Source organism: Podarcis vaucheri (assembly GCF_965113315.1).
Source record: "Podarcis vaucheri genome assembly, chromosome: 2".
NCBI lineage: Eukaryota > Metazoa > Chordata > Lepidosauria > Squamata > Lacertidae > Podarcis > Podarcis vaucheri.
Window position 1 is genome coordinate 75,384,239 of NC_138760.1, and position 27,546 is coordinate 75,411,784.

General features: G+C 40.2%; 1 protein-coding gene across 1 annotated transcript; it reads right to left on the reverse strand.

The window, feature by feature from the left end:
• Positions 1–434: 434 nt before the first annotated feature.
• Positions 435–27,162, reverse strand: RHOA (ras homolog family member A). The gene is made up of 5 exons (XM_082214615.1): positions 27,004–27,162; positions 8,180–8,337; positions 5,329–5,449; positions 3,737–3,867; positions 435–1,681 (listed from the first exon to the last, which is right to left on the reverse strand). The coding sequence occupies exons 2-5, from the start codon at positions 8,333–8,335 to the stop codon at positions 1,508–1,510; spliced, it is 582 nt and encodes a 193-aa protein (XP_082070741.1). The 5' UTR covers positions 8,336–8,337; positions 27,004–27,162; the 3' UTR covers positions 435–1,507.
• Positions 27,163–27,546: the final 384 nt, after the last annotated feature.

A 27,546-nucleotide genomic window follows, 5' to 3' on the forward strand; every position in this document is an offset into this window, starting at 1 on the left:
TTTAGGGTGCTTAACTTTTTTTCTCTGATGTTGAGTAACAGTATTTGCTGCATGGTGCGCATTAAGATGACCATTTGCCAGAAACTTTGCTGTGCAGTTATCTTCTCTTGTGTAGACATGTTTTAACCTGGCAATGCAAGCATGGATCCTTCTTGAGGAAAAGGCACTGCTCTGCTTTACCCCACCTTCATACCTGTTTAGGCAGCTTGCTAGGAGTACTGGTATCAAGTTGCCAGCACTAGCCAAGAGCCCAGCCGCTGGATATTCAGGAGCAAGTTACACATCTTCATATTTTAAAGTAGGGTTGTTATATTCTGCTGCTGACAGTTATAGACAAAAAGATGAGTGTTGGCTTTCTTTTTAAATCCACTCTGTTCCATCCTGAACACAAGCTTCTACACAGCGAAGAACACAAACACCAGAATACAGGGAGCTTAGAAAACTGCCTTTATTTTATTAGTTGTTGGAAACAGGAAATACAGAAGAGAGTTTAGTTTGCTGCAGAACAGCAAGATGTTCACAGGATGGGAATTTGGCCAGCAGATTAACAAGAAATTGCATTTTCAGCGTGGAGCTGGATTCAGCAGGGGTTAACTTAAAGCTTCTGAAACATTCAGTTACCTTGACTGTAAAACAGCTGCTTTTCCCTTGCTCCAAAGGAGGTATTAAGATGAGCTTTCTGGGCATGTTTAAGTCATACAAATGGGTTGGACAATTACAAATGGGGAAAGGGCATCAATCTCCATTTGACTTTATTTTGCAATACACTATTAAAAAACCCAGAACACCTTACACAGAAGTTACAAGCAACAGTATTAGGAAATCCAATTATACAAAAAATACTACATCTAGGCTGGGGTATATAGATTTATTTTTGGTAACATACATTTAAGTGGCACTAATTACACAGTAACTATAAGGTAACTAACATGAAACCACAGAACTGTCACTTTTCATAGCTGGATGGGACTTTGGTCATTTCAGGATAATCACATTTTCCAACCACCAATTTTACACTTCAGAGCCTTTGAGTACAGAATCGGGGGGGGGGGGAGGGAAGAAATCAAATGTGAAAATACTGAAGTTACTCAGGACCTCATCCACAGCCATGTCTGTTGTGCCTGAATAGGCTAGAACATGTTAGTTATGAAGTAGTTACAGCCCAATTCTCAGTGTTACCAGCTTTCCCCTCCCCATTTCTAAAAAAAGCAAGAAGTTAGAGAATTGTCTTGAATTAGCGCCTGGCATATCCTGCAAGTGCAGAGAGAGTTTTGTTAAAGGAATGTTGAAGTTAACCCTTGTGTGCACAGATGTATTTGATGCAGACCGTTATAAAAAAATCATGGTTGGCTTCTAAATACTGGTAGCAAGACTCAATTTTAAATCTCTTAAGTAAATTATAGATAAATGAAAAAGGCTGGTAATCATACACTAAGATTAATAAACAGCACTTCAAAAATTTATCGAGTGCAGGGCGCTGCTTCAGCCATCTTCCCCTGGCCGTGCTTTACAAGAGAAGGCACCCGGATTTTTTCTTGCCACGTCGGGCTTGTAAAGCAGCTCTAGTGGCCATTTCAAAAACTTCCCTCACACCGTCTTTGGTCTTTGCACTGCACTCCATGTATCCAAAAGCACCAATGCGGTTTGCCATATCCCTGCCCTCTTCAGGTTTCACTGGCTCCTGTACAAACACAAAAACAATTAACATAGTTCAAAAGGAAGGAAGACGGACCATTTTGGTTTTTATCTTTAGATGCAAGCTCCTGATTCTCTGCTGCTATTATGAAGGGAATAAATTTCTGGCAATGCTCTTCTAGCAAAGTGAGGCCTTCTAAAATTGAAGTGAACACTTAAAAATGGTTTGGTACAGTACCAGTAGATTTCATAGTGCAGCAGTAAGTGCAAGTAAGCCATCAAAAACTTGAATCTTAAAACCTATGTTCTATTCCCTGTGGTTCTCTTCTTCCTTAAAGAGAAAAATTATGAGATCATTTATTTGCTGCATTATTCCTCAGTATGTGTAGCAGAAAAGGGGGACTAGTTAATGCCCCAGCTACTGCTCAGGTGACAGTTGTTTTATAAGTTAGTGACATGTTGCAACACACATCTTAGTGATTTAAATGAACTTAAGAATTTGTTGGGCTTTTAGAGAAATGTCAGGTATAGACGTGCAGTTTAAAAGGACATAGGAGTCGAGAAACCTAATTTATTCATATTGCAGGATGTTACCAAGAGGCAGATAAATATCTCTGTCTAACAGTGAATCTCTCTTTACCCGTAACACTAGGCTTCCTCACAGTGAGCAAGCATTTTTACTAAAGAAAAGGGCATAAAGTTTTAGCATCAAGTAGTCAATAACGTTTCTCCAACATCTAGAATACTGAAAAAAATACTGGCTTCTGGAGGTTAATTAAGGAACTTTCCATGTGATGATCTTGCTTTAGAAGCAAACATATTACTGCAGCAACATATGAAATGTCCCTTTGTACCTGTGGCAGTTTTCTTATCACAGCACATTGCTTGCCCAGCTCAGGAAATCTAGTACTGCACTATGGAATTCTGGCGATGGACCAGTATATGCCACTGAACAGTTAGATTTGGCCAGCTGGGTAGAGAGACAGACCAGGGGATGTGCCCACCCCATGAAAAATAAAAATACTGTAAACTATTTGCAATTATGCAGTTTTATTATACTTCTGTTTAGTTGTCCAAAGGCATAATAGAATGTTGCTATTTCCAACTCAGGAAAGCCAGGCAGACTCTTCTGTACTGTCTCCTGACAAGATGCAATTACTAGAGATGAATCTTTGAAGGTTTGGTGGCAGGGATGAAATTCATTTAAGGGGGCTTAAATGTGCTGATGGAGGCATGGCTGCACTGTTGTCTGGATCAGAGCACAGGCGTGAAAGAGGAGATGCCTAGCTACCTATTTAGCAGGAGCAGTGCAGGTGATTCTTGAAGCTTAGGAGCGCTTTGACAATAAAGAACTAAATTTCTAATCATGTGTCCTCAAATGAGGGGGGGGGGGCCTGCGTGTGCTGCGGACACGAAGTGGGCTTTAGCCCCCAAAAGCTTATGCTGTAATAAATTTGTCAGTCTTTAAAGTGCTGCTAGTACTTTTCTTTCAATTGCTTTGATAAAATTACACTATTATCTATCTACTTTAAAGGGTTGGTGTGAAGATAAAAATACTCAAACACTTGGGCAAACTTAAAATGCTATTACAAAAAGGAGGATGGCATGGGGGATGATTCAGATGAGAACTCAGGATACCAAATACAGGATCATGGATTGCACCTTGTCTGCACATCCACCTAAGGAAAGCTTGTCCTAGCAGATAGCCGCACACTGGATTTGCTGGGGACCTACATGTAAAGTCTAATGTTTTGCAGGCCTGAAGATCCTGATTGTGTCACATGTTCTTTTCACTTTCATTTTTAGGTCAGGCTTCTTTTTTTTGCAATTCCAAACCTGGTCTCCTCCCAACAATTCAAAATTGTCGGCAGGCAGGCAAGAGAAAGCCTTTTAATTTTGTTTATTCATTCATCCATCAGTATAGCCATTACACCTTTCCTCCTAGGAGCTCATGGTGGCATTCTTGAATCTATTTCCCCCCATGTCATCCTCACAGCAACCCTGTGAGTAAGGTTAGGTTGAGGGATTGACCCATGGTCACACAGTGAGTTTCATGGAGGATTTTAACAGATACTGCATGGAAATGGGAAAAAAGACTTACCTGCTTCATCTTGGCCAGTTCCCGCCTTGTGTGTTCATCATTCCTCAAATCCTTCTTATTTCCTACCAGGATGATTGGTACATTGGGGCAGAAGTGTTTCACCTCTGGAGTCCACTTCTCTGGAATGTTTTCTGAAATAAAAAAACCCTCACATCAGAAAATCAATCTTCAGTCAAGATTAAGGTAACACATGAACTTGCCAAACTGTCAGGGAGGATCCGGGACCAGGGAGATGAAAGATACCAAAATAACTGGAGTAAATTTATTGAATATTTAAAGAAGAAATGTAAAGAGGTCAAGACACTAGCAGGATTGACATAATACCTCCAATGTATAATAGTACTAATATGAGAATGATATGCGTGATGGAAAGAGAATAAATATACCAGTTGTGGGGAGGGAGGGGGGTCGCGACTCGGCAGAGTCAAAGGGAATGTATGGTGCTATTACAATTTGTTGGAAAAGAATATGTAAGGAAAACAATAAAAATTCACTTGAAAAAAAAAAAGATTAAGGTAGCACATGTACAGCAAATTTCCATGGGAGCTCATTTTCCCATATCCCTCACCAGCCTTACTGGCTGGGCTCTCAAAATGCTAGACACCAGTGTTTAAAGATCCCAAACAAGAGGCCATTTGGGATTTTCCCAGCTGTTAGCAGTTAGTGAGAGCAGTCAGGATCCTCCCCCCTTCCTAGGTGTGATCCTTGCACTGGTTCCAATGGATTCCAGTTTCCATTTTGGCAGCTCTCAAGTAGCTTACCCTAATGGAATATATTTTCCCTCCAACATTCTCTAATTTGGCTAAGACCGAATCCATAGCAGTTTCCCCACCTTCTGCCACCATTTCTCTGCCACTAGTCTGTTTCAGCTAGTAAACAAGGCAGAAAGGAACATTATGAATCTCAGCCTGCTACCATTCCTTGATTTAAGTCACTTGGCAAGATCTGTAGAAGAACAAAGTCTTAAAATTCTCTTTCTGCTAAATCAATGATGAATTTCCATTAATCACTAAACAGTACATTTTGGAGCAAGTTTAGAGTAGTTATAACTGGATTTATGGAAGAAATAATGCCCTTAGAAATATGTATTTTATATTTTTGCATATTCTCTCAAAAGTATGTTCAGCTAAGTAAAACATATTTCCCCCCCTGTTAAAGTTACAGATACCCTTGGTTAACAAACTATTCCCACGCATATCTGCATTGAAATTGAATAGCATTTAAAGAGAAATGAACTTGCCTCTTGTGGAATAAAATGTGATCAAGATCAAACTTCATCACATCAGGGAAATTAATGTTTCTCCCAGCTCAGTTTTAGACACAGAAACGTTGAATTCTCTAACTGTTTTGTCCTTGACATTAGCCTCCTTTCCTACCTTCACAAAAAACTTGCCTACCTCCACAATAGCAATCTTTTAATACACTTTGTTCACAGCTATGATTAAAAAATGAGATTCCCTCCCCCAAGAACTAATATTTCATTGAAAACGCAAGTTCTCTGAAGTTTTAGCTTATATATAGTATAGACATCCTGCTAGCTAGCAATGCAGTAATTTAGAGGACATGACATGAATTTAGCTTTAACTACTTACCTAAACTATCAGGACTATCAATTGAAAAACACATAAGTATAACGTCGGTGTCAGGGTATGAAAGAGGCCTAAGTCTATCATAGTCTTCTTGTCCTGCTGTATCCCATAAGGCCAGCTCCACCTACAGGAAGAATAAGGGCATTCAGTCAATAAAAGAAGGTACCTTAATAGATAAGGCTTGTCAGGGTGGTGTTAAAAGTTCTTGTCCTGAGATTTCAGAGCATGTCCCTCTCCATTTAAGCACTCTCTCATTTAAAAAGAAATAACACACTGTTCCATATGCTACTTTCAACAGTGGTGAGAAGAGCTGTGCAAGGAGCAAAGGCCTTTTTTATATTGGCCCTCAACAGATTTCCAGAGCTTCTCTTTGAAAAAAGAATATCCACCTATTTGTTCGGTCTCCGCTAGTTAGAAAAAATGGATTTGAGTGTTTAGCTGTATTGCTCAGGAGTTTCACTGTTAGCAAGATTTTATAAAACTGCATTGCCGATTTTGATTACTACCAAATATGACTGTGATAATAGATGTTTGCTTGAAGTACCTTACATTAAAGGAAATGGGGGAGAATCAGTATCAATTGTATTTTTATAAACATGAACATAAAAAGGAATTGCAAGTAGGCAAAAAGAACTGGGCCTTTTTTCTGGACAAACCCCCCACCCCCACATCTCTGATATTTTCAGTCAGCCTAAATTCATTCTGGCTTCTGGAGGTTAATTAAGGATGCTGATCATTGGGTTACAGTTTTAAATGACCATTTTGTCTTATGCTGTTTTATAGTTTTTAGATATAATTGAGTATTTTGAGTTTTATGAATGTTTGACTGAAATTATGTTTAATTGTAAACCACTTTAAGTCTTGCCTAAAAGCAGGATAAAAGGTTTAAAAAACAAAACCCACAAACAGTTTCAGTGCTTTTAATTCTCTGTCCAAAAATTCAGTTCAAACAGTTCCTTAGGAACTTCTATTCTACTGAAAGCCATTAGTGTAGTGTATTGATAAGAAATAGCTTAACAGAAATATCAGTTTACATTTTCCAGATGCATATGACTGAATATTCAGGGGTTTGGATCAATTTGCAAATTATTCAAAGTATTACAGCCAAGATCAAATTGAAGGCCTCTTCTCATTTTACATTTTAATACCCCCAGGACATATGTTCCCTGCTTCAGTTCATAATAAACACATATTTAAATCAATGATTTTTGGGGTGAAAATCTTTAAAGAGCAGGGACCAAAATGGATAAAGGTCCCTAAAATTTGTTTACATTGTAGGGCAGAGTTGCAATTTAACTCACAATGAAGTCATTCCAAGCTGACACGAGGCATGCACTTTTTGTACCTGGGCACCTACACTCATGTACAAAGAAGTGAGAAGGAGCACCAAGACTGAAAACAATTCTGTGCAAATGTCATTCTCACAAAACTGCCACTGGAGTGACAGACTTAAATACAGGGCATGGTAGATGAAAAGGAAAACTTGGCAGGATTTCTCTGGGGTAAAGAAAAGAGAGACTAAGATTGTATTCAGATAACCAGTTTTCCCCTTTACGTAGAAATTGCTAGTACTGCTGTGCAGTAGGATAATAAATTCTTCTGTAGTTTAAAAGGAATATCCTGTATTTAAAATCCACATATAAATGGCACACATACATACTGTTGTTTCTGAAAGCCTTGCAGCTGTTTTGGTGAAGCAATGTAAGGTGTGGGAGTAGAATGGGGAGGGTGATATTGAATTAGTAGTAGGCATTGTATGATTTGTGTATCTGTAAGGCAGAATTTGGGTATGACTGTATCACTTCGCGAGTCAGGATGTGCCTTGGCAAGTGTGAGGCTGAAGAAGGGATCCTGGACTCTAAAGGTGCTTCAAAGTGACCTGCTATTTTAGGATTTTATTGTTTATTGCAAAATATTGTATTTATGTTTAATATTGTACTGCATTAAATATCGTAGCATCTCAAGTTTCATTGCTATATATTGTATTTGTTATTCTGTAAATAGCTTAGGGACGGTCTTAAGTGGTTTATAAATACATTAAATTTTAAAAATAAAAAAACTTACAAAATTTAGCTTGGTTTCAAATAAAGTCTGACGATCAAGAATAAAACAGATTCAGTTCTGCTTTTCATTACTTCTACACACTTCTTTTTTTAAAATGCTGCTATGTGCTGCACTCTGCGCAAAAGAGGCATCCACACCAAATTTTAATTGGCAAAACAGTTTGTTCCAATGCTAACCCACTGAATGTACAACATTTTAAGCTGTTTCTAAGATATCCTTTCATTAACTTTAGCAGCATGTAACTGAGAAGAGAACAAATACCCTTCAATTTCATCCAAATGATTTGAAAGGGGGCAATCTAACATTAAGCTAGTCAAACCTTCTATTTAGTGAGAGTGCTATTTACACAGAGGATCAACCATATATGAACTCTTTAGAGAACCAGCCCCCCCCCCCAAATGTAAACACATGCCCATAGATTCATCAAGTTTCCTTGGGATGGATTCAGATTTCATGTGAGCAGAATTTTGCTAATGGGATAGTCTCCATGGTGGAAAAGGGAGTGATTTTTTTGCAGATTCCTCCTTTCTCCAACAGCTGCTCTGGATGTTTGGGACCTCTCTGTAGAATGTAGTGTGGGGTGCATGAAAAGTTAACTGGAAATCTCAACCCCTTTCCTCAGCAGAAACCTACTCAGTTCTCCTAGATGGAAGAAGCCTTTTCATTTGCAGAAGTGAGACTCAGGATTCAATCCATGATATTGATCTCTAACTATAGATTCATTTATGCTAACTATATACTCTGTAGAACAGATGCAGGTGATGTGCTAGTGGCAGAAGTGCAGACTCACCTGTTTTCCATCAACTTCAATATCTGCTACATAGTTTTCAAATACCGTGGGAACATATACTTCAGGGAACTGGTCTTTACTAAATACAATGAGCAGACAGGTCTTGCCGCAGGCACCATCACCCACTATAACCAGCTTTTTCCGAATGGCTGCCATTGCTGCAAAAAGAAACACATTGATGATTAAAAACCTAACAGAAATTATGATTTTTCTATGGCAGTGTGGTAGGGATGCTGCAGGCTATTATTCCCTCTTGGCTGGAAAAGCTGACAAGACTGCCGATTCCAGAGTTTTCTGCTCGCCTGCACTGCATCCCACCCTCCTATACCATGGGGCAGCCAACTTTTTCAGCAGGGGGCTGGTCCACTGTCCCTCAAACCTTGTGGGGGGGGCGGAATATATTTTGAAAAAAAGAAATGAACGAATTCCTATGCCCCACAAATAACCCAGAGATGCATTTTAAATAAAAGCACATATTATACACATGTAAAAACACGCTGATTCCCGGACTGTCCGCGGGCCAGATTTAGAAGGCGATTGGGTCGGATCTGGCCCCCCAGGGCCTTAGGTTGCCTAGCTATGTCCTACATTTTTCACACCAACAATGCTAATTTTAAAGTAGTCATGGACAACTCTGATGCTGAGGCGTGCATTAGCAACCACTCCTGATTCATACTGTGACAATTTCTAAACTGTAATTTCTAACTGTGAAGATAGTTCAGTAATTTGAGTACAGTTTTTGGGATGCTGCAGGCTGTATTTGGAGCCCAAAAGAACTTTAAAACCCCCGGGCCTTAAGCTTGAGACTCCAATTGTAAATATATAAAATGGATGTGTACCTCCCCACACCCATCTAACACTGGTAACTTATTCTCTTACTCCACATCTATCAAGAGCCAACTACACTGCATTTCCCCCACCCAAGATTAAGAGTGGTCTCCCCTTTAAGTTGCTATGGTTTCAGTTACAGCTTCACAACATCTAACATTTTTATTAAGAATCTCATTTCTTTCTTTTTTCTTAAATGTTAATACAACTGTTCAGTGTCCAATACTTTTGTATAATAAAGAAGAATTAATCTAATTGTATTTTTGATTACATAAAACACATTATTAAGTAAAAAATACTTATTTTCTTATAAACTGCAGTAATCCTTAACAAGTAAACTCGTTTCTATATCTCATTGTATTGCATTGCCTGTGTCTTCACAGTTTCATAAGATTCTTTTTAGAAGAACAAAACAATTAGCCTGGCAAGCCTCAGGAGTGGAATGGAAGAGTGGAAGGTAACCCTGCAGAACATGAATCAGAAACTATTTTCCATGGAAGGGTTACAGTGAAGACATTTTCTGAAATCCTAGCAGTTTCTAATAGCCATCCCAAGAGTGCCATGACGCAGCTCTCTCTGCAGCCCAGTCGACCAACAGGAAATAATATACACATAGCTACCAAACTGTCTAATATGAGAGATTCAGACAGCAAGCTTAAAGCAAGAGGAAAGTGATCCGTTCCTGTGGTCTTGGATCTTTCTGCCTCTGAAAATCCTAAACAATTTAGGGGCAAACTGAACTTTCCTTTCTTATGATCACATAATTAGAGATTAATACTGGATTTACACACAACTGAAGTATGATTTCTGAAAAATCTTTGCACTGCAGAATTACAAAAACAAGACTCAAGCAAAAACCTAGATGCAGAGATGGAGCAGCTTGGGAAGCATCCAGTCATGGCAATACTGAGCCAGATCCTTCTGAGTCACCTGGTGACTGTCATATGGATTCATAGGCACTGAAGTCAAAGAACCATTGTGCACATTTACTACTGCCCTATCCACAAGTAGTGTAATCCTAATCATGCCTACTCAGAATTAAGTTCTATTGAATTCAACAGGGCTTACACACAGATACAGGGGGATAGGATTGCAGCAAAGGCAAAATCTGATGTAGTCATACTGGTATCAGACCTACACGACATTGCTGAACTACACAGGATAATTTAGAAATATCCAGTAAGATACACTGAGAAGGAAAAAATAAATTTCAAGTGCCAGGTTCTCATAGCTCATGGTTATGATTTTATGGTGATTTGTAACAGTAAATACAAATGCAGCGCTTAGCCCATTGACAAATGGAGTCAGTTGAACACTAGATACACTCCAAACCCAGAATGCAGGGTCAAGTGTAAAAATCAATTGGAAAAACCCACTGATACATATGTACAGTGCCAGTAATATAAAAGTAAGGACATTTTGAAGCCATGAAGCCCCTGTCTTTCAGATTTTTGTGTGTGAAAAACTAAGATGTTATCACCACGTTGGGCACTGCTTTCTTTTTGGGTGAAGACAAAATAGATGTTGAACAGTTCTGCTTTCTCTCTGTCATCCAATAGCATTTCTCTGTATTATCCACGCAGAGGACCTACTACTTCCTTGTTCTTTCTATTGCTTCAAACATAGCCATAAAACCCCTTATTATTTTTAACCTCTCTTGTAATTCTGTGTTTGTTTCTGAGCTTTAGCCTGTCTGACCTTCTCTCTGCAAGCACTGGCTACTTATTTATACTCTTCCTTTACAATCTGCCCCTTCTTCCACTTCTTAAACAAGTCCCCTTTAAATCTCAGCTCATCTGAAAGTTCCTTATGCCCCCCCCCACTGGTTTCTTTAGGCACCTCCTACTATACTTGTTTGTTGGAATTGTTTGTGGTTGTGCCTTCAAACATCTGTTTAAAGAAACTCCATCTATCATGACCCATTCTTTGAGTATTTCTGACCATGGGATCTCAGTCAGTATAGTTCATTATGCTTTTAGAATTCAAAATTTTTAAAGTCCAGAGTGCATGTCCAACTATACTCAGCTTTCCCTTTCCTCTGTATAATGAATCCCAAAAGGAAATGATCACTTCCTCCCAAGGTTCCACTACTTCCACTTTACTGACCAGTTCTTCTCTGTTGGTGAGAATGAAGTCCAAGATAGGCAATCCACTTATTGCTTTTCCCCTTTCTAGAAAAATGAAGTGACTATTATATCTCTTTTATGAATGTTTGTTAATCTGCTCTATGAAGGCACCATCCAAAGCCATTACTTAGCCTGAAATTGTTTTTAGTTTTTATGCTCCTTCTAGAAATATGCAGCCAGTCTTAAGCAGTAGGAGGTAAATTATGACTGAATTCTGCTGCTGAATTCTGCTGATACAGAGATTGCTAAGAAACTCAAGACAGGAATCTTTTCGGAAAAGGAAATCTATGATTCTATTATGCTTTAATTGAGATTCCTGCACTGAAAGAGGTTTGACTGGATGGCCCTCGGGGTCCACACCTTTCAAATCTACAATTCTATGATTTTCTCTTTCTTTCTTTCTTTCTTTCTTTCTTTCATTCATTCATTCATTTATTTATTTTAAATTTATGATTCTATTTACACCCCACCTTTCCTCCAAGCACCTCAAGGTGGTGTATGTTTTTCCCTCTTCTCCATTTTATGCTCCCAACAATCCTGTGACGTGGTTAGGCTGAGAGAGGGACTGGCCCAATGTCACATAGGGAGCTTCATGGCTAAGGCAGAATTTGAACCCTGGTCCTCCATGTCCTGGTTTTATATTCTGGCCTGACCACGACACCACTGGCTCTTTGTATTTTATCCTTTATTCCATTTATAGCCTTCAAGCAAAATACACCAATATTGAAAAATAACAACTTCTCTACTGTCTGGAAGATCTGTAGTTCCCAAAAACTTTCATTTTTGTTTCATTAACTTCAGAAAATGGAAAATTTGTTTGAATTGAAACACACTTGAACTTTCACATGGTTGTTCCTTGATTGATAAATGTTTGAAAATGCATGATTTCATTTGTACATGTCACCATGTTGCAGGAGCAAGCAACACACTTGGCAGACTCTCAGACTGCATTCCTGGAACAAATACCTGGAGACATTCTGTGTTCTGCAGCATTTGAAAGTACTTTGGCAATATTAAGTCCCAAGAATGTTGCTTGTTCAGCAACCTGGTCAGAGACAAAAGCAATGCTATAATCAATTACATTCGTAACTTTGAACCTTGTATTCAAGAATTTTTCAAGTTTTTAAAATGTTGCTTTTAAGTATGTTGCTTCATTCCAATATTAGAGGCCTGTTTCCATTTAGGAACAAACGAAGGTCATGGATACATACATTTCCCATGGCTTGTCTTTTTTGGAACAAGCACACTTGAATACAAAAATAGCCATGAGGTCACCACTGTTCTTTACTGCTGTTTCTCCTTAAGTGCTCCAAGATCTGCTACTTCTAAGCTACCTATAACACAATATAACATTCTGGAGAAAAGACTTCTGAATTTCTGTGTGGAAGGGTAATGGGTTTTATTTAACCCTAAGATGATGATTACTCAGCAAATTTCAGTGAAACTAAAAGGGCTGTGTCACTATCACAAAAACTGGGGGGGTTTGAATGATTTTATCTATTTGCTAGTTGACTTAAGAAGAAAAAAAGGCCTGCCTCCAAATTAAACTTTGTGACCCATCAATAATCCCTTGCCAAAACTATTTTCAGACAATGAAAAATCAGTACCCTAAGTTGCTTAGGGAGTTCAGCATGAGAACACACAACTGATATACTGTATTCTTGTTCTTGTTTAGAGAATATTCCATCTAGGCCTAGGAGACATCACTGAACCATCTAGAGTGCCACTTCTTGGCCTGCAAATTGTCTATTTTTATGCAATGATACAAACCAATGCAAGCATTATGAATGTAGCACTGAATACAGCAATTTATAGTTCCTTGAAAAATGAAAGAGAAAATATGTATACTTTCATGTAACATTTGATAGCAGAGAAGAAAGACCTGGGCAGTACAGACTGAAAGGGAAGCTATAAGTCTGAAGCTCAATGCCCAAAGCTCAATGCTTTTAAGCCTTAATAGTCTGCAAAAGAACAGTCAGCTTGTCCCACATCACCATTTTCAGCTTGCTAGAACATTTTATCAGAAAATTGAAGTACAATTTCACACTATTGTGTTTAAGCAACTGAGGATTTTTTTAAAAGATTCTTTTTTAACACAGATTTCTTTGGGTCAAAGTCTTAAGTTTGCATAAAAATGAATACATAATGGATTTTTTGTGGAGGGAATATATAACTTAAGTATGTGCAGGAATAAAGCCTAATTGTCTCCATATTGAGATTCTTATCCATCTCATTAACAAGTGTCACATTAGGCATATAAACAGCCACTTGCTTGGTTGATGTGGAAAGTTAAGCATTGTCTCCAGGTGGCCATGTAATTTTTGTAAATTTGTTTTAAACCACAAGTGACTAACACAAGTATATGAAGGCAGGGTGACCTAGTAACTTGTAGATTTTCAAGGCTGTGTTGTATTAAAACATCACAAACCAAGGCAATTTTCAGGTTCTTAGTTGACAGTATCCAAGATGGATAATTTTTTTTGCTGCCTGCCATAATTCCACATACATCAATAATGAATTGTCATGAATTAAGCTTCTTTGAGCTTTTTGAATTTTTCAGGTGCAAACGATTTTACACAAATATTTACATGCAAAATTGAAGCAGCAGAGGCATAACTTGCAGACAGCTAAAAAACAGAAGTGTGTGTTAGGCTTAAGAAAAATGCAGAAATAAATTAGAAGACTAGATTATGAAATATGCAATGGAAGATGTTTCTCTGAGAATTTGTGATACTTGTGCTAGAAATATACAACCTGTCCTATACACAGGCAACACAAGGAAACTACCTCAGTCATTAATTTCATACAATGAGCTCTTCCCCTCCTTCCTTCAGATCTATCTGCTTTTTAACCACTAAAAGAGTAGGCTTTAAGATGTTTTGCAGCCTGTTGCAAACAAAGGGACAATTAAGTTTTAAAAATCTAAAAGCAATATATTTACACTCTGCTAGATTTGCAGAATACTTTTTCTGGTATCCATCAGGTGATAGGAAGAACTAGGGAAAAAGTTATGAGAGAGTTAAAAAACTGCTTCCTGTTGTTAAATTAAGTGCATGAGGTAAGCTGTTGCCAGCTGCCAAATGCTACGTTAGCTTTCTAAATTAAAGACTTAAGACAGAACAAAACTTGCTTTCAGTGTGTTATTTTGGTGACTTATGTCAGCTTTTCAATTACAATGAACACAGTGACTTAGGTTTTATAAATCATTCCTTCTTTTCAAGTCCCACACCAAAATATAGAGATCTGACATTAATGACATTTACCTACTGCAAGTTAACATTGTGCCTATACTGGCATTAAGTATCAGAATAATTTTTAACTGGTTTCTGCAGTCCTAACTGAACCACTGTTTTCCTCACTTGTGGAAGTTAAGCAAATATGTATTAATAACTTTATGGGCTAGATCCTTATTTCCCATGAGTGAAATTACACTCATGCGCTAATGGATTAAAGGAGATTCCTCCTCTTCCTCTCTGCAGCCCCATAAAAATCTGCTCTAGAGGGATGGGGAACTCCCCATCCAGTGTTTGGTGCTTTTTAAATATGGCACCAAATGCAAGCCCTGCTGGGAGTGGTTTTACTCAGGAGTTTTTGGGTGGAGCTGATCACTGCTGAAAGCAGGGCTTACATACAGCAGGAATCTTTGCAGCTGCAGCTTGAATTCAAGTTTGGGCTGCAACAAAAAAGGGAAGAATTGGGGTACTTAAGTGCAACCCTGATTCTTTCTTTGAAGTTATAGGATATATAGTGTCAGGTTGTTAACAGGTGGGCAAGTCTTGCCCACCTCTCAAAAGTGGCCTACAGTCGGTGGGCCAGAACAGGATCCTGCTTACTGCTCTGATCCAGTTTGCCAGTTTGCTCCAACAGGAATTTGTGCTGGATTGGAGTCCCCTCTACAAACCAAAGGAGCCCCTCAGTTGTAGAACATGCCTGGATCCAACCCTATAAAATTAGGAATATCTTCAAAAACTTGACATATTGCTCACTTAATGATAGTTCATAATATCAGTATTTCAACCTTGAAAATATATATATTATTTTTACTGAAAATGGAAAATAATTCACATTTAAAACTGCACAGTTATTAAAGTTAATGATTCCACTTGAGTTAAGCATCTTAATCTGGTAGGCTAGTGCAATAAGCAGGGTGTAACCTTTCCATGTCTGTATATGACCAGAGAAGATGAAAGGTCAACTGAAACATCACCCTTGCTGGAATGCCTCTGCGGCAGTACAGCCAACCAAATGTTTTCTGACAGTAAGGCAAAGGACAATTCAGAAAGAATTACTCTTGAACCATGAGCCAAATTGCAGGACAGCAGCAGAAACATCCTGAAGTGGGTTGCAGCTACCAAGAAGCTGTAGTTTACTCCCAATTAAGTGTAAAAGATAAACGCATAAGGTTTCTAATTCATGTAGAGGAACAAAACAAAAAACAAAAAACCCCAAAGTTGACAAACCTTAGAAAAATGGTTGTGACTATGAGTCATTCCTTGGTGTTGACATTTAAGGAAGGAAGTACATGTCTCTCCCTTCTAGCTTCCTGCAGGTCTTCAGTTTAGCCTGAATCAAAAGTTCCTGGATAATAGATTCTGTATATTTGGGGGCAGGGAAGGGGGAAGAATCAAGATCCAGGAAATAAAGACACAGACACAAATACAATCCCCACTGAAGGGCATCATATTTCTGGATAGTTCCTGTACCAAGATTATAAAATTATATTCTACCTCATAGTGTAGTTCCATAACACTATGTAAAACATAGAAGACTAATAGGAAAAAGAATGAACAGAAGGTATATTTAAACTTCTTTTGAAAAAGGAAAGTACCAGCTGCTGCTGCTGCTGCTGCTACTACTACTACTACTAATTTATTATTTGTACCCCATCCATCTGGCCGGGCTTCCCTAGCCACTCTATGAACAGTATGTAGTCAGAACATTTAGCAGGGAAAGCCTTTAAGATAGCAGGGGCTACCCTGTGGCCCACCTGCGCCCTCTAGATGCTACTTGACTACAATTCCCATCATGGCTGATAAATGACTATGCTTGTGGGATTGATGGTTGAGCAATATCTGGAGGGCCACAGGCAAGCCACCTGTAGCTTTAATGGAAGGCTAAGTTTCTCTTTTCTTTAGGCTGTTTTAATTAGGTGGTGTACACTCTGCACTCAAAAGTAATTTTGAGTCTCAAATACATTTCTGGATTGAATCAGAACCAGAATGAACAACTTCAGCCACAACTACTAAAAGTCTGACCCGTTTGCAAATTTAGACTGTTTACCCTTATGTATCTTAGTAAGGAATTGGTTACAACTTCTGAAATCTTAGAACAAAGAAAAATCCATTCCAAACACACTGACTTGGGCTCACCTCCAAATATACATAGAACTGAGTCTGTCTCGGCAAAAATGGCTATATAGAAGTAATGAACTCCTGCTTCCAGAATGTTACTGGCAGACAAAGAGCAGTTTGTGTTGTCACAAAATGCAAGTTGTTTGCCAAGAAAACCCATACTAGTGTGATTCAAGCTAACCAAATACATTTTAAGTATATTTGCTAATTTTGCACATTTTACTCTAAACCAAAAATTAGATATTTAATTGCTTTGGCAAGTAAAAATGCTGCAGTGGTAGGAGAGTTATAAGCATCAAGGCTGTGGGGAAATCCCCCCCAAATTGACCAAAGAACCTTCCTTGAGTGTAGTTCCAGCTTATGGCAGTTGCTTCTGCTTGATTTTGGGGGGTCCCCCTCAGTGCCACAGCCCACCCCATTCAGCAGGGCCCTGCTACTCAGTGGAACATTTTCAGGAGTCTGGACACGTCAGCTTCTGCTAGTCCCATTACACACACTTTAGTCTGGATTGTAACCTATATTTCTCTTAAGGATGAACTCAAATAAAATTAGGCAACTAACAAAACCAACGAACCAACCGGATTATAATCAGGGGTAGTGAGACAGGCTGATCTCAAGCAATGCTGCAAATGGAACCTGAACCTAATGGTAGTCATTGGCCTTCTTCAAGTATAACGCTAAAACATGGCTGATCATTATGAAAACAAGTTGGAACAAATCTCAAACTCTGGCTCCCCTTCCTCCCTGGCACAGTCATAAGGAACTCAGATGCTTTTGCTTCAGCCTGTTACATCATCCAAACCTGAACTGTGGGTAATTTTAACTATGGTTTGCTGAAACAAGTCCGCTTTATAAACTGAGGTTTGAAGTTAGCTTGTTTAAACAAACCGTAGTTAAGATTTGTCTGGGTCTGGATGACAGAACAAGCAGACAATAGAACAAGCTGAAGTTAACTTAAAATCTAAGCAGAAGCTTCTTGCAGAAATGCTGGAGGAGATGGGAGTGCACAAGCCAAAGTTTTAGGGTTACATTCAAATGCAGCTACTGAGTGACTATGGATTTTAATATTATGCAAGTGTCTCCCCCCACCTCCATCTCAAGCTTAGAAGCTGTACATATATTTGAAATGAAAAGTTCTGGGATGTCTTTGCCTGAAGCTATTCTAATTCCAAGTTTAGGAATTTGAAGCTCCAATCTGATTTACAATGCATGATGGGTATGACTGAGCTTAAGGTAAAGGTAAAGGGACCCCTGACCATTAGGTCCAGCCGTGGCCGACTCTGGGGTTGTGGTGCTCATCTCGCTTTATTGGCTGAGGGAGCCGGCGTACAGCTTCCGGTCATGTGGCCAGCATGACTAAGCCGCTTCTGGCGAACCAGAGCAGTGCATGGAAATGCCGTTTGCCTTCCCGCCTGAGCGATACCTATTTATCTACTTGCACTTTGACGTGCTTTTGAACTGCTAGGTTGGCAGGAGCAGGGACCGAGCAATGGGAGCTCACCCCATCGCGGGGATTCGAACCGCCAACCTTCTGATCAGCAAGTCCTAGGTTCTGTGGTTTAACCCACAGCGCCACCCGCTTAAAGCTTAAAGCAGCATCTAAATGATCCTACTATTAAAATTACTCTGTATACACAAATTGAATTTTAATCATCAGCTGTTTCCTAATTGGATGGGTCAGCAATGTGAATAAAATCCTGCAAGCACTCCAGCCAAGCACTTTCATGCCAACTGGAGTCAGGGTCCAGCTGGTAAGCAACACAAGCTTCTTGCTCCAAGGATACCAGTTTTCATTTACTTATGTAAAATCAAATCCCAATCAAGCTTCCAGAAAATGTACCGAAGTATGGGTTTTCTGCTACATTAAGAGTATTGGTGGAATTGTATATCTTAGAAATTGTTTAATAAACGTAAGGTATCAATCAGTTAAACAGAGACGAAAAATTAAAGCACTTCAACTTGTTTGCAAGATATGAAAGTATATGAAAGAACTAGCATTTTTGGAGACAGATGTTTTGAAAGAACTTCCAATGCTTGAGAGATATGCAATGCTATTATTAACCACTGAAGACCACTTATGGTTGAAATGCATTCAGCAGCTGAGGGGGGTGGGGTGGGTTTCAATCTTCATTGGGCCCAACATATTCTGGTAATTTAAATTATGCTGAAGTGATTTAAGTAGTCATATATACAAGTAAAGGAACTTAAAGAGTTTTTATAATTGTTTTTAAGGATAATAAAGTTGCAGAAAAAAATACTAATAGTAGTCTTTCAATTATCTGGTATTTAAGTGAACTTATTCGCCACCCTTCTGTTGGTGCTCTGGTACTTATCAACGTATTAGCCAACCTTAATTTTTTATCACAGTCAATTCCTCCCAAGTCTTCTGTTTTAGGAAAGAGACGGGAGTATTATACCATTCTGGGCTTCTGGAAAAGATAGAAGTGATGCAAGTCTCTTGTCACTTTTGCTTTTTCCACAGCTCAGTACAAAAAACATCCATATCCCAACTCAGAAGAGAAAAAGGCAGGTCAAGCTGAGAAGAGTCCCTGATCCTTGGGCAAGCAGATTTGTGAAAACTTGGATAAGACTGTATTTTGAAAAGGTAGTTCTAGTCATTTTTCTTTGTTCCTTTTCAGCTTTTATAGGGTTCAGTGCAAATTTATTTCATCACACCTACAGAATTATGAAAGGTAGAAATATTAATGAAAACACTGAGTTAAGGGGAAGTATATCTGTGATAAAAATGTATGTATTACCAAGGATGTATTTCCTATTTGAATCGATACCTGTGGTCAAGGGGGCAGGACACTTTAAACAATGGCAAAAATATATTTCCAAATTTGTCTGGCGGGGGGGAAACCCAGAATAAAACATAAATTGTTAACAGATGCTAAAGAAAGGGGCAGATTCTCCCTGCCAGATCTGAAATTGTACTATGAGGTGTCCTGCCTTTGCTGGTTATGGGAATGGAATACAGACCTACTAGATTTGGACCTACAGATTTGGGTGGCATGCTTATTTACGGTATGGAAACACAAAGGTACATAAGAGATTCCTGAACCACACTGTAGGGAAATCAATTTATGAAGTATGGGGAAAGTATAAAAACTTGTTGGAAACTAAAACACCATGGTGGCTCTCCCCATTAGAAGTGATATCTATTACATATGTACTATAAATATGAAAGATGGTTGGGCAAATTATAAAGAATTGTTAATGGAGGTGGAAAACCAATTAAAACTAAAAGAGTCCAATGAAGTAAGGTATACGTTATCAGACTGGTTATAACACCATCAACTGAATGATATATTCAGGATAGATAAAAGTGTGCGTTTTGGAAAAGAACTCTCAAAGTTTGAAAAAAGATTTATTAGACAATAACGAAAAACTGTTATCAAAAATGTATAAATCACTGTTGTAATGGGAGACAAAAGAGGAGGAAGTTAAAATGGTTAAGATACAATGAGCAAAGGATGTGGGGTATAATATACCATTAAATCAATGGGAGAAGTTATGGAAAGAGGATTTAAAATCTACAGCTTGCTTTTTGCTGAAAGAAAATTATATGAAGATGATGTACTGAATGTATTTGAGTCCAACAAAATCAGCAAAAATGTATAATAGTACAGTGTTTCCCAAACGTTTTTGGGCAACGGCACACCTGTTTACCGGAAAAAAATCTCGCGGCACACCACCATTAAAGCCCCGCCCCGTGACATCAGCGCGCAGCGTCACGCCGGGAGGGACGCACAAAAGTGAACGTTTTTTCCCTTCCCCTTGCCGGGGTGGGAGGAGGCAGCAGAGCGAGGGACTGAGGGACGGCGGCAGCTGAGGCGGCGGCGGCTGTTGTGGTGGTGGCGGCGATAGCGGGCGGAGGAGGAGCCGTCGCCGGGAGTTGCTGCTGCTGCTGTTGCTGCTGCTGCCCGGACATGCCGGCCTCCTCCTCCTCCGCTGTCGCGCGCGCTGCCCCGCCGCTCGGCACCACCACCGCGGAGCCGCCCCCGGCTCGACGCGGATCCTCGCCGCCGCCGCCTCTCGCCGCCCGACTCGCCCGCCTCCCTCCCACGGCACACCAGCCGGTGTCTCACGGCACACTAGTGTGCCGCGGAACACCGGTTGGGAAACACTGTAATAGTACATCAAATGTATGTTGGAAGTGTAAGGAAAAGGAAGGTACTTTTTACTATATGTGGTGGTCCTGCAGAAAAGTAAAAGACTTCTGGGAAATGATATATAATCAACTGAAAAGAGGTTTAAAATAACTTTTGTCAAAAAACCAGGAGCCTTTTTACTTGGATTAACAGGGGATGGAATACCAAGGGACTTAAAAAGACTATGTACACAACAACGGCCGCAAGAATATTACTTTCCTAGAAATGGAAAGAGAAGGTACCAACAAAAGAAGAATGGATAATTAAGATGATGGATTATGCCAAAATGGCAAAGATGACCATGAAGACCAGAGATCAAGATGAGAAAAAGTTTCAGCAAGAACACAAGATATTTATAGACCGGGGATGTCCAATCAGTAGATCACGACCTACCAGTAGATCCCCGACTGATCCAGGTAGATCACGGGATCCTTATTGTGTACAAAAAGTTATGGGGGGGAGCTAAAAAGCTCTGTGCAATCCTGCTCCTGCAAAAAGTTCAACAACTCTGGGCACTTCACTTCCACCCATGCACACTCCTCCTCCTTCCAATGATAATGGGTAGATCACTGCCAGTTTTTTGGGAGTTGGACATGCCTGCTATAGACTATTTAAAAGACCACGGTAAATATAGTAAAATGTTTGCAGGTTTGATATAACATTTATGTAATTATACAATTGGGAATTAAGATAAACAAGAGGGAAAACAAAGTTTGGAGAAATAAAATGAGATGCAAGAAATTATGGGGGAGGAAATTGGAATTCAGGACAGGGGTGGGGGAAAATCTATACTATATTCTTGGAAAATCATTGAATATATGACTAATTGTGATAATAAAATCTGAAAAATCAAATATTTTTTTAAAAAAGAAAACACCGAGTCACACTTCATTATTAAACCAATTAGACTGAAACAAAAACAAAGGAAGTCATCTTACAGACTTAAAGTGCTAGAAATGTACTGCCAGCGTCATATCCAAATACTAAGCTTTAGAGAATTAGACGGAATCTCAAGATACCAGATTGGCAATTTTTAATGTTGGAAAGGTGAAGTTTTTAAAGCAACCAATTATGAAGAGTTTAATCATAAAGGCTACAGGAAAGAACTGTAAACATCTCAACACCTACAGATCAAAAGCTTAGCATTTCTTGAGGTGAAAGTAATATTAATTTGTGGCCAAAATTCACAGGAGTATTAACACTACTTGAGGAACAAGTTTGTATCAACGCTTTACGATGCAGGGCTGGAAAACAAATGCCTTGATGCCCAACTTGCCTGAGTGCAAGTGGACTCAATTCAAGTGGACTACACTAGCACCACACTATGCCTGCAGAATGCCGAACAGTCCTTGCACCAAGCTAAGAATCTTTAATCCATGGAGGATCTCTGCAAACTGGGTGAAGGGGCATTAAAATGGCAAATACTATTCAATGTTAGCAAGTCTAAAGTGACCTAGATTAGGGTAAAAACCCTTAACTTGACATATATGCTAATGTGGTCTCAACAGATGGTGAGTGACCAGGAAAGAGATGTTGAGGTCATAGTGGATTTGGTGCATCAACAGTGAAAAAAGTGAATTCCAAGTTAGGGATAATTAGGAAAGGGACTGAAAATAAAAATGCCAATATTATAATGCCATTCTACAAATTAATGGTGCGGCCACACTTGGAGTACAGTGGTACCTCAGGTTACAGACGCTTCAGGTTACAGACTCTGCTAACCCAGAAATAGTATCTCGGGTTAAGAACTTTGCTTCAGGATGAGAACAAAAATTACGCAGCAGCGGCATGGCGGCCCCATTAACTAAAGTGGTATCTCAGGTTAAGAACAGTTTCAGGTTAAGAACGGACCTCCACAACGAATTAAGTTCTTAACCCACGGTACCACTGTACAGTTCTGGTAAATGCACCTCAGAAAGGATACTGTAGAGTGGGGAAAAGTGCAGAACAGGGTAATCAAAGTCATCAAGGCAGAGGAGCAACTCTCAAGTTGTTGAGCTTTTTTTTTCAATTTCACCCCGAAGTTGCTGAGCTTTTTTTTAGGATTTTACCCCAGGACATGTACTGCCACGGGGGCCAGATTAAATTGACTGGGTTAGGCCCCCGAAACGGACTTTGGACATGCCTGCTCTAAACAGTTTTGGGACCACACTATTCCGGGGACCACCTACATCTGATTGATCCTGTCTGGGCATTATGATCTGCCTCAGAGGCTCTCTTGTAAGGTCAATTGGTCAGTAGGAACTTTTCAATGCTGGCTCTCAAATTGTGAAACTTTCTAGAGTTGTTCCCAACACTACAAACTTTTCAGAGTACTTTAAAAACCTAGTTTAAGGTGGATAGTTCTTGTTTAATATCTGATGAATATTTTGTATTGAGAAGCTAGATTTAAAAAGCTAAGTGCATTAATTGCTATACATTGAAATATATATTTTCTTCTATACTTGTGCAGTACACACAATGCTGGCAAAAGCAGTTGAAAACAGCATAATTAGATAAATTAGATAACTAATTGCACCATGTGTGAATAAGTCAGAAATTAAGTCAGATATTAACCTTCTGAGAAAATCCATTTGGTGATTCCAAGGGAACACACTTCCCTTATGATTGTTCCATTTGATTCTATCTCAAAACATCTCGAGTCCAAAATTGCAAAGAAAGAACTAAGAGATAGTTCAGAGAACAAAAGGGAGCTCTCATTCACTGAACTGATAGAGCCTGCCTCCTCTGCAGAAGTTAAGAGGAGTCTTGAGAGGATGATGGTCCCCAAGCATAACCTTCAATGTCCACATGCCTCTTTCTGGTTGTGTAGAAAATATCACCTGCAGAAGTGTGATATGTGAATTCAATATGCAATAAGTTGCAAAAAAAGGAAAAAAGAGTACTTTCACCTCAAGTGATCTTTAGAGACTTGTCTCAACTATGAACTGTTTTCTCCTTACACCTTTAACTGTGCAATTAACAGTAGATGCATTATTTCTAATTGTGGGTATTCAACTTTCTTCATTCAGTTCCGCAAAATGAAATAATTGCTCTGTTGGAAGGCATTGAGAATGGACTTTTAAATATGACCAAATCAAATTTTCTACAACAGTAATCAGTGACAGAACTCATTTCATGAGAAGCATTACAAACATCAAACACATCTGAAGGTGCAATTTGTACTGATTTAGTGAAATTCTAAAGGGTACTAGGGCAGTACCAGCGACCAGCTGAGAAAAAATCATATTCAAGGCCAGTTTACCAATGTGAAAGTTTTTTTCCCCATTCCAAAATATATGCAATTTAGATACTCTAAATCCTTCTAATTGACAATTAAAAAGCAACTGGGTGAGGGATAAAATGTATGCACCCTCCCTGCAAAAAAGTACTGGAGCACAAGAGGCTCAAGATAATAAAGACAGGCTTGTAGATCATATGGACAGACCTTGAAACATTTAAACAAGGCAATAATATACATGAAGTATGTGTGGAAATGTTTTACTCAAAGCCATAGATTAGTTTACTGGCTACTTTTCAGGAAAATAAGGAGCGTGCAAATAGCAAGCTTGCAATATTCAATTGAAGGAAGTATGGATGAAAGTAGAGTTTGTGACAGCAATAAAGTAGGCTGGTTCATTGGGCAGAGAAGACAGTGCTTGAGAAGAACTGCTGGGAAAAGGGCACAAATCCTTATTGATCACTGTTACAATTGCAAGTGTTTAAGCAGATTCATTAAATCAAAACAAGCATAATACACTATGCATGTAAAGACTTGAATGGTAATTTCATGTAGTATTCCAGGTGTGGGAAACCTCTGGCTCTCCAGAAGTTGCTGAACTACAACCCCAGCAAGCATGGCCAATGGTCGGGAAGGATGAGAGATGGAGTCCAGCAGCATCTGGACAGCCAAAGGTTCCCTACACCTATAGTATGCTATTGGAAAGGGAAGAAAAAAACACATTTTCAGTTACTGTACTTTCATTGTTTATCATAACACTTTAAGCCAGACAGAAATTCCTAATTATATAGTGGCAACCAAGCCCAACATACTCTAGCAATTTGTAGGTAATTTGAGTACAACTTCTCAATCTTTCCTACCCTTTGAAACATTTCAAACACAGAATATTGCATAAACGTTTCCTCTTCCTAGCTATGCTTACACAGCCCTCCCACTGCAGTGTTAAACCTACAGCATTACCATAGCAACCCCACCAATCACAACAGTTACTTTAGAGTCCTTAAATATTATTTGACAGGTGGCTATCAGGAAAAGATATTAACCTACAGAACGTGGAATGGGCTATATAAGAATATGAATGCTGATCACTAATTGTCTGCTACTTCTAGAGTAAATGTTGTTACAGGAAGCATTACAGGCCACTGCTACTAATTTGGTTATTTATTCACACTTAGTGGGTTGGGTCTTTGGCTGCATTACCAAACAGATCTATTCTTCCAGACTAAAATGTAACACAGGTTAGATACAGAAAAGGTTTCAAAACCTGCTGTATATTCTACAAGTGTTGATTCATATTGTTAATGACACCAGAGAGCTAGAACAGCACAACATTGAGTATTTAGGGGGTTGTTGTTGTTGTTTACTACATTGAGCTGGATTGAATTAACCTGGTAGCCTAAGACCTCCTCGTGTAATGGAGCCCTTCACCTTCTCCCACAATCTGCTCTGAATACCTAGAACCTCTAGAACAGCACACGGGGAGGAGAGATGTTCTACCTGCCAAGCAGTGCTTGCACTGACAGAATGATCGTATTACCGTAGTGGGACATTGAATTCCACCCATTATTATTATTTTTGTTGCAAAGATAAATTGCTCCCTATAATTCTAACCAAAAAAGGGTCAACATTATAATTTTATTACATTTTTACACCACCCCTTTTCCAAGAGAAGGGCCTCTCCTTTCAGTCTCACACCCACCCTGTGAGGTAGGCTTAAGTTGAGAGATAATGACTAATGCAATGAGCTTCATGAAAGGGTATAGACATTTGAACCCGTTCAGCATTGGATTATTTAAAAACATTCTGCTAAAAAAATTTGAGAAGACCTGCCAATTTAGCCATCAACACGCTTAGATGGCCTTGGGGAAGTCACTGTCCTCTTGGCTTGAACTCCATCTGCAGTATGAGAAACTGATACTTGTCTGCCCTACAGGGCTATCACAAGGATTACTGAAACGTATGTGCCTTGAAGCATCAACGTATATATTATGGATAGACCCAACATGCTGAAAATACACATTAAGAATAGATCCCAAATAATTAGCAAAAGTTATTTCAAAATAAATTGAAAAGGAAATTTGGGTCTGATTAGTGACTCTTGAGGGTGACTGTACATTTGAGGAAAAAACCTGTTTGGCTTCAGCTGCAATTCGCATCAGGTCACATCAACCCCTTGCATTGTTTGTCTTATGAGGTAATCAGCTAAGTTAATGTAAAGAAGCCTCTACAAACAAACAAAACCAAGCACAAAACTGAAGTTGATGATGTGACAGAATGCTACCGGGATGAAAATCTAAATCAGCAGCAAATCTGGAAGTTAACTGCATGCTTCTAGTACATTATTCAGCAAAACACAACGTTATTCAGTCACACAGCGTGTCTTCTCCATTTGGGCCTCCTATTATGATCTGAGAACACCCACACACTTCTGGAGAAGAAACCCATACAAAGATTCAGCGCCCGGGCTACACCACTACACAGCCCAGAGGCTCTGCGAAATCTAAAACCCAGCACTGCACATTCGGGCACTTTTCATGGTATTTTCAAGAGTTATTTTTGCTTTTAAAAAAAAGAACGCCAAGGCCGCCGAGGAGGGAAAAGAGCAGCTCGACAAACAAGAGAGGAAACACCACCCTTCCTCCACCCCAAACAATCGACAGAAACTTATGTTTTAAAGCTAAAGGAGGGCCGCCGTGGGGAGACCCCGCCTGGCATCCCCGCTGGGCTCACCTGGAGACCCGCCACCCGCTTGGAACAGGCAGTTCCCGAACTCCACCCAAAGGGGGAAGGCGGCGGCTGAGCCACCTCTTCTCGCACCAGGAAAATAAAAGGCTCGGGCGGCCCCGTCACCCACAGGCAGAGGGAGGCTCCACTCCCCCCACCCCCACCCCGCCTTAGCTTGTGGCCCCTCGCCCGCCCACGTAGTGTGTGTGTGTGTGTGTGTGTGTGGGCACTTCCTACTCTAACCGCCTCACCAGGAAGAGCGGAGGAAATTCCCGCTCCCTCAGTGGCCACTGGCTGTCGGGTGGGGCAGGCCGCACAGGGAGCGGCCACGCAGGGCCAGGAGCCTCTCCGCTCCCGCGTTCCTCGCCTACCGCCGCCCTCGCCCCCTTCGCTGACCCCGCGGCCTCTCCGACTGCTCTACCTGAGAGGGCTCCTCCGCTGCGTCTCCCCGGCGCTGCTTCCTTTCTCCTTCTACGGGCCCAAACTCCGGCAGCGGCTGAGGAGGAACGGAAACCAGCGGGGCGGGTCGAGCCGAGAGGAAAGCGCGTTCACGCTCTCATACAAAAAAACGCGACGTGCGCGTTCCCGCCCCTTCGCGTCTCGGCGGCCAATCGGCGTCCGCGGCGCGGGGGCTGCTGGGAGGAGGCGCTATAAAAGGACGCAATCTATTTGTGAACAGGCTCTTAACTTTCCCGACGGCGTCGAAGGAGGAAGCCTGGAGGGGCGGGGGGGGGGCGGTGAGGGAGCCGGGACTGGGTGTGCGCATGTTTACGTGCAGCGGAGGTAAAGCAGGAGTCAAGGCCGCGCCTCCTCCTACCTTCACCTGCGTCCGCACGGGCTGAGTTGTTTGGGCTGGGCTAGGCGAGCAGGAAGGAGTTCAGGAAAAACAGGGCCGGGCGTGTGACGGGCACCTGCCGTGGCGCGCCTATCGGGAAAGAGAGCAATCGCCGGATGAGCCCCTTCC

Bases quoted from the DNA above. Each gene is read 5' to 3' on its own strand.
- RHOA (XM_082214615.1), bottom strand. From the start codon at position 8,335: ATGGCAGCCATTCGGAAAAAGCTGGTTATAGTGGGTGATGGTGCCTGC. The intron at 3,868-5,328 runs GTAAGTAGTTAA...TTTTTATTTCAG, and splicing joins TGATAGTCCTGATAGTTTAG to AAAACATTCCAGAGAAGTGG. The intron at 1,682-3,736 runs GTAAGTCTTTTT...GTGTTTGTACAG, and splicing joins AACTGGCCAAGATGAAGCAG to GAGCCAGTGAAACCTGAAGA.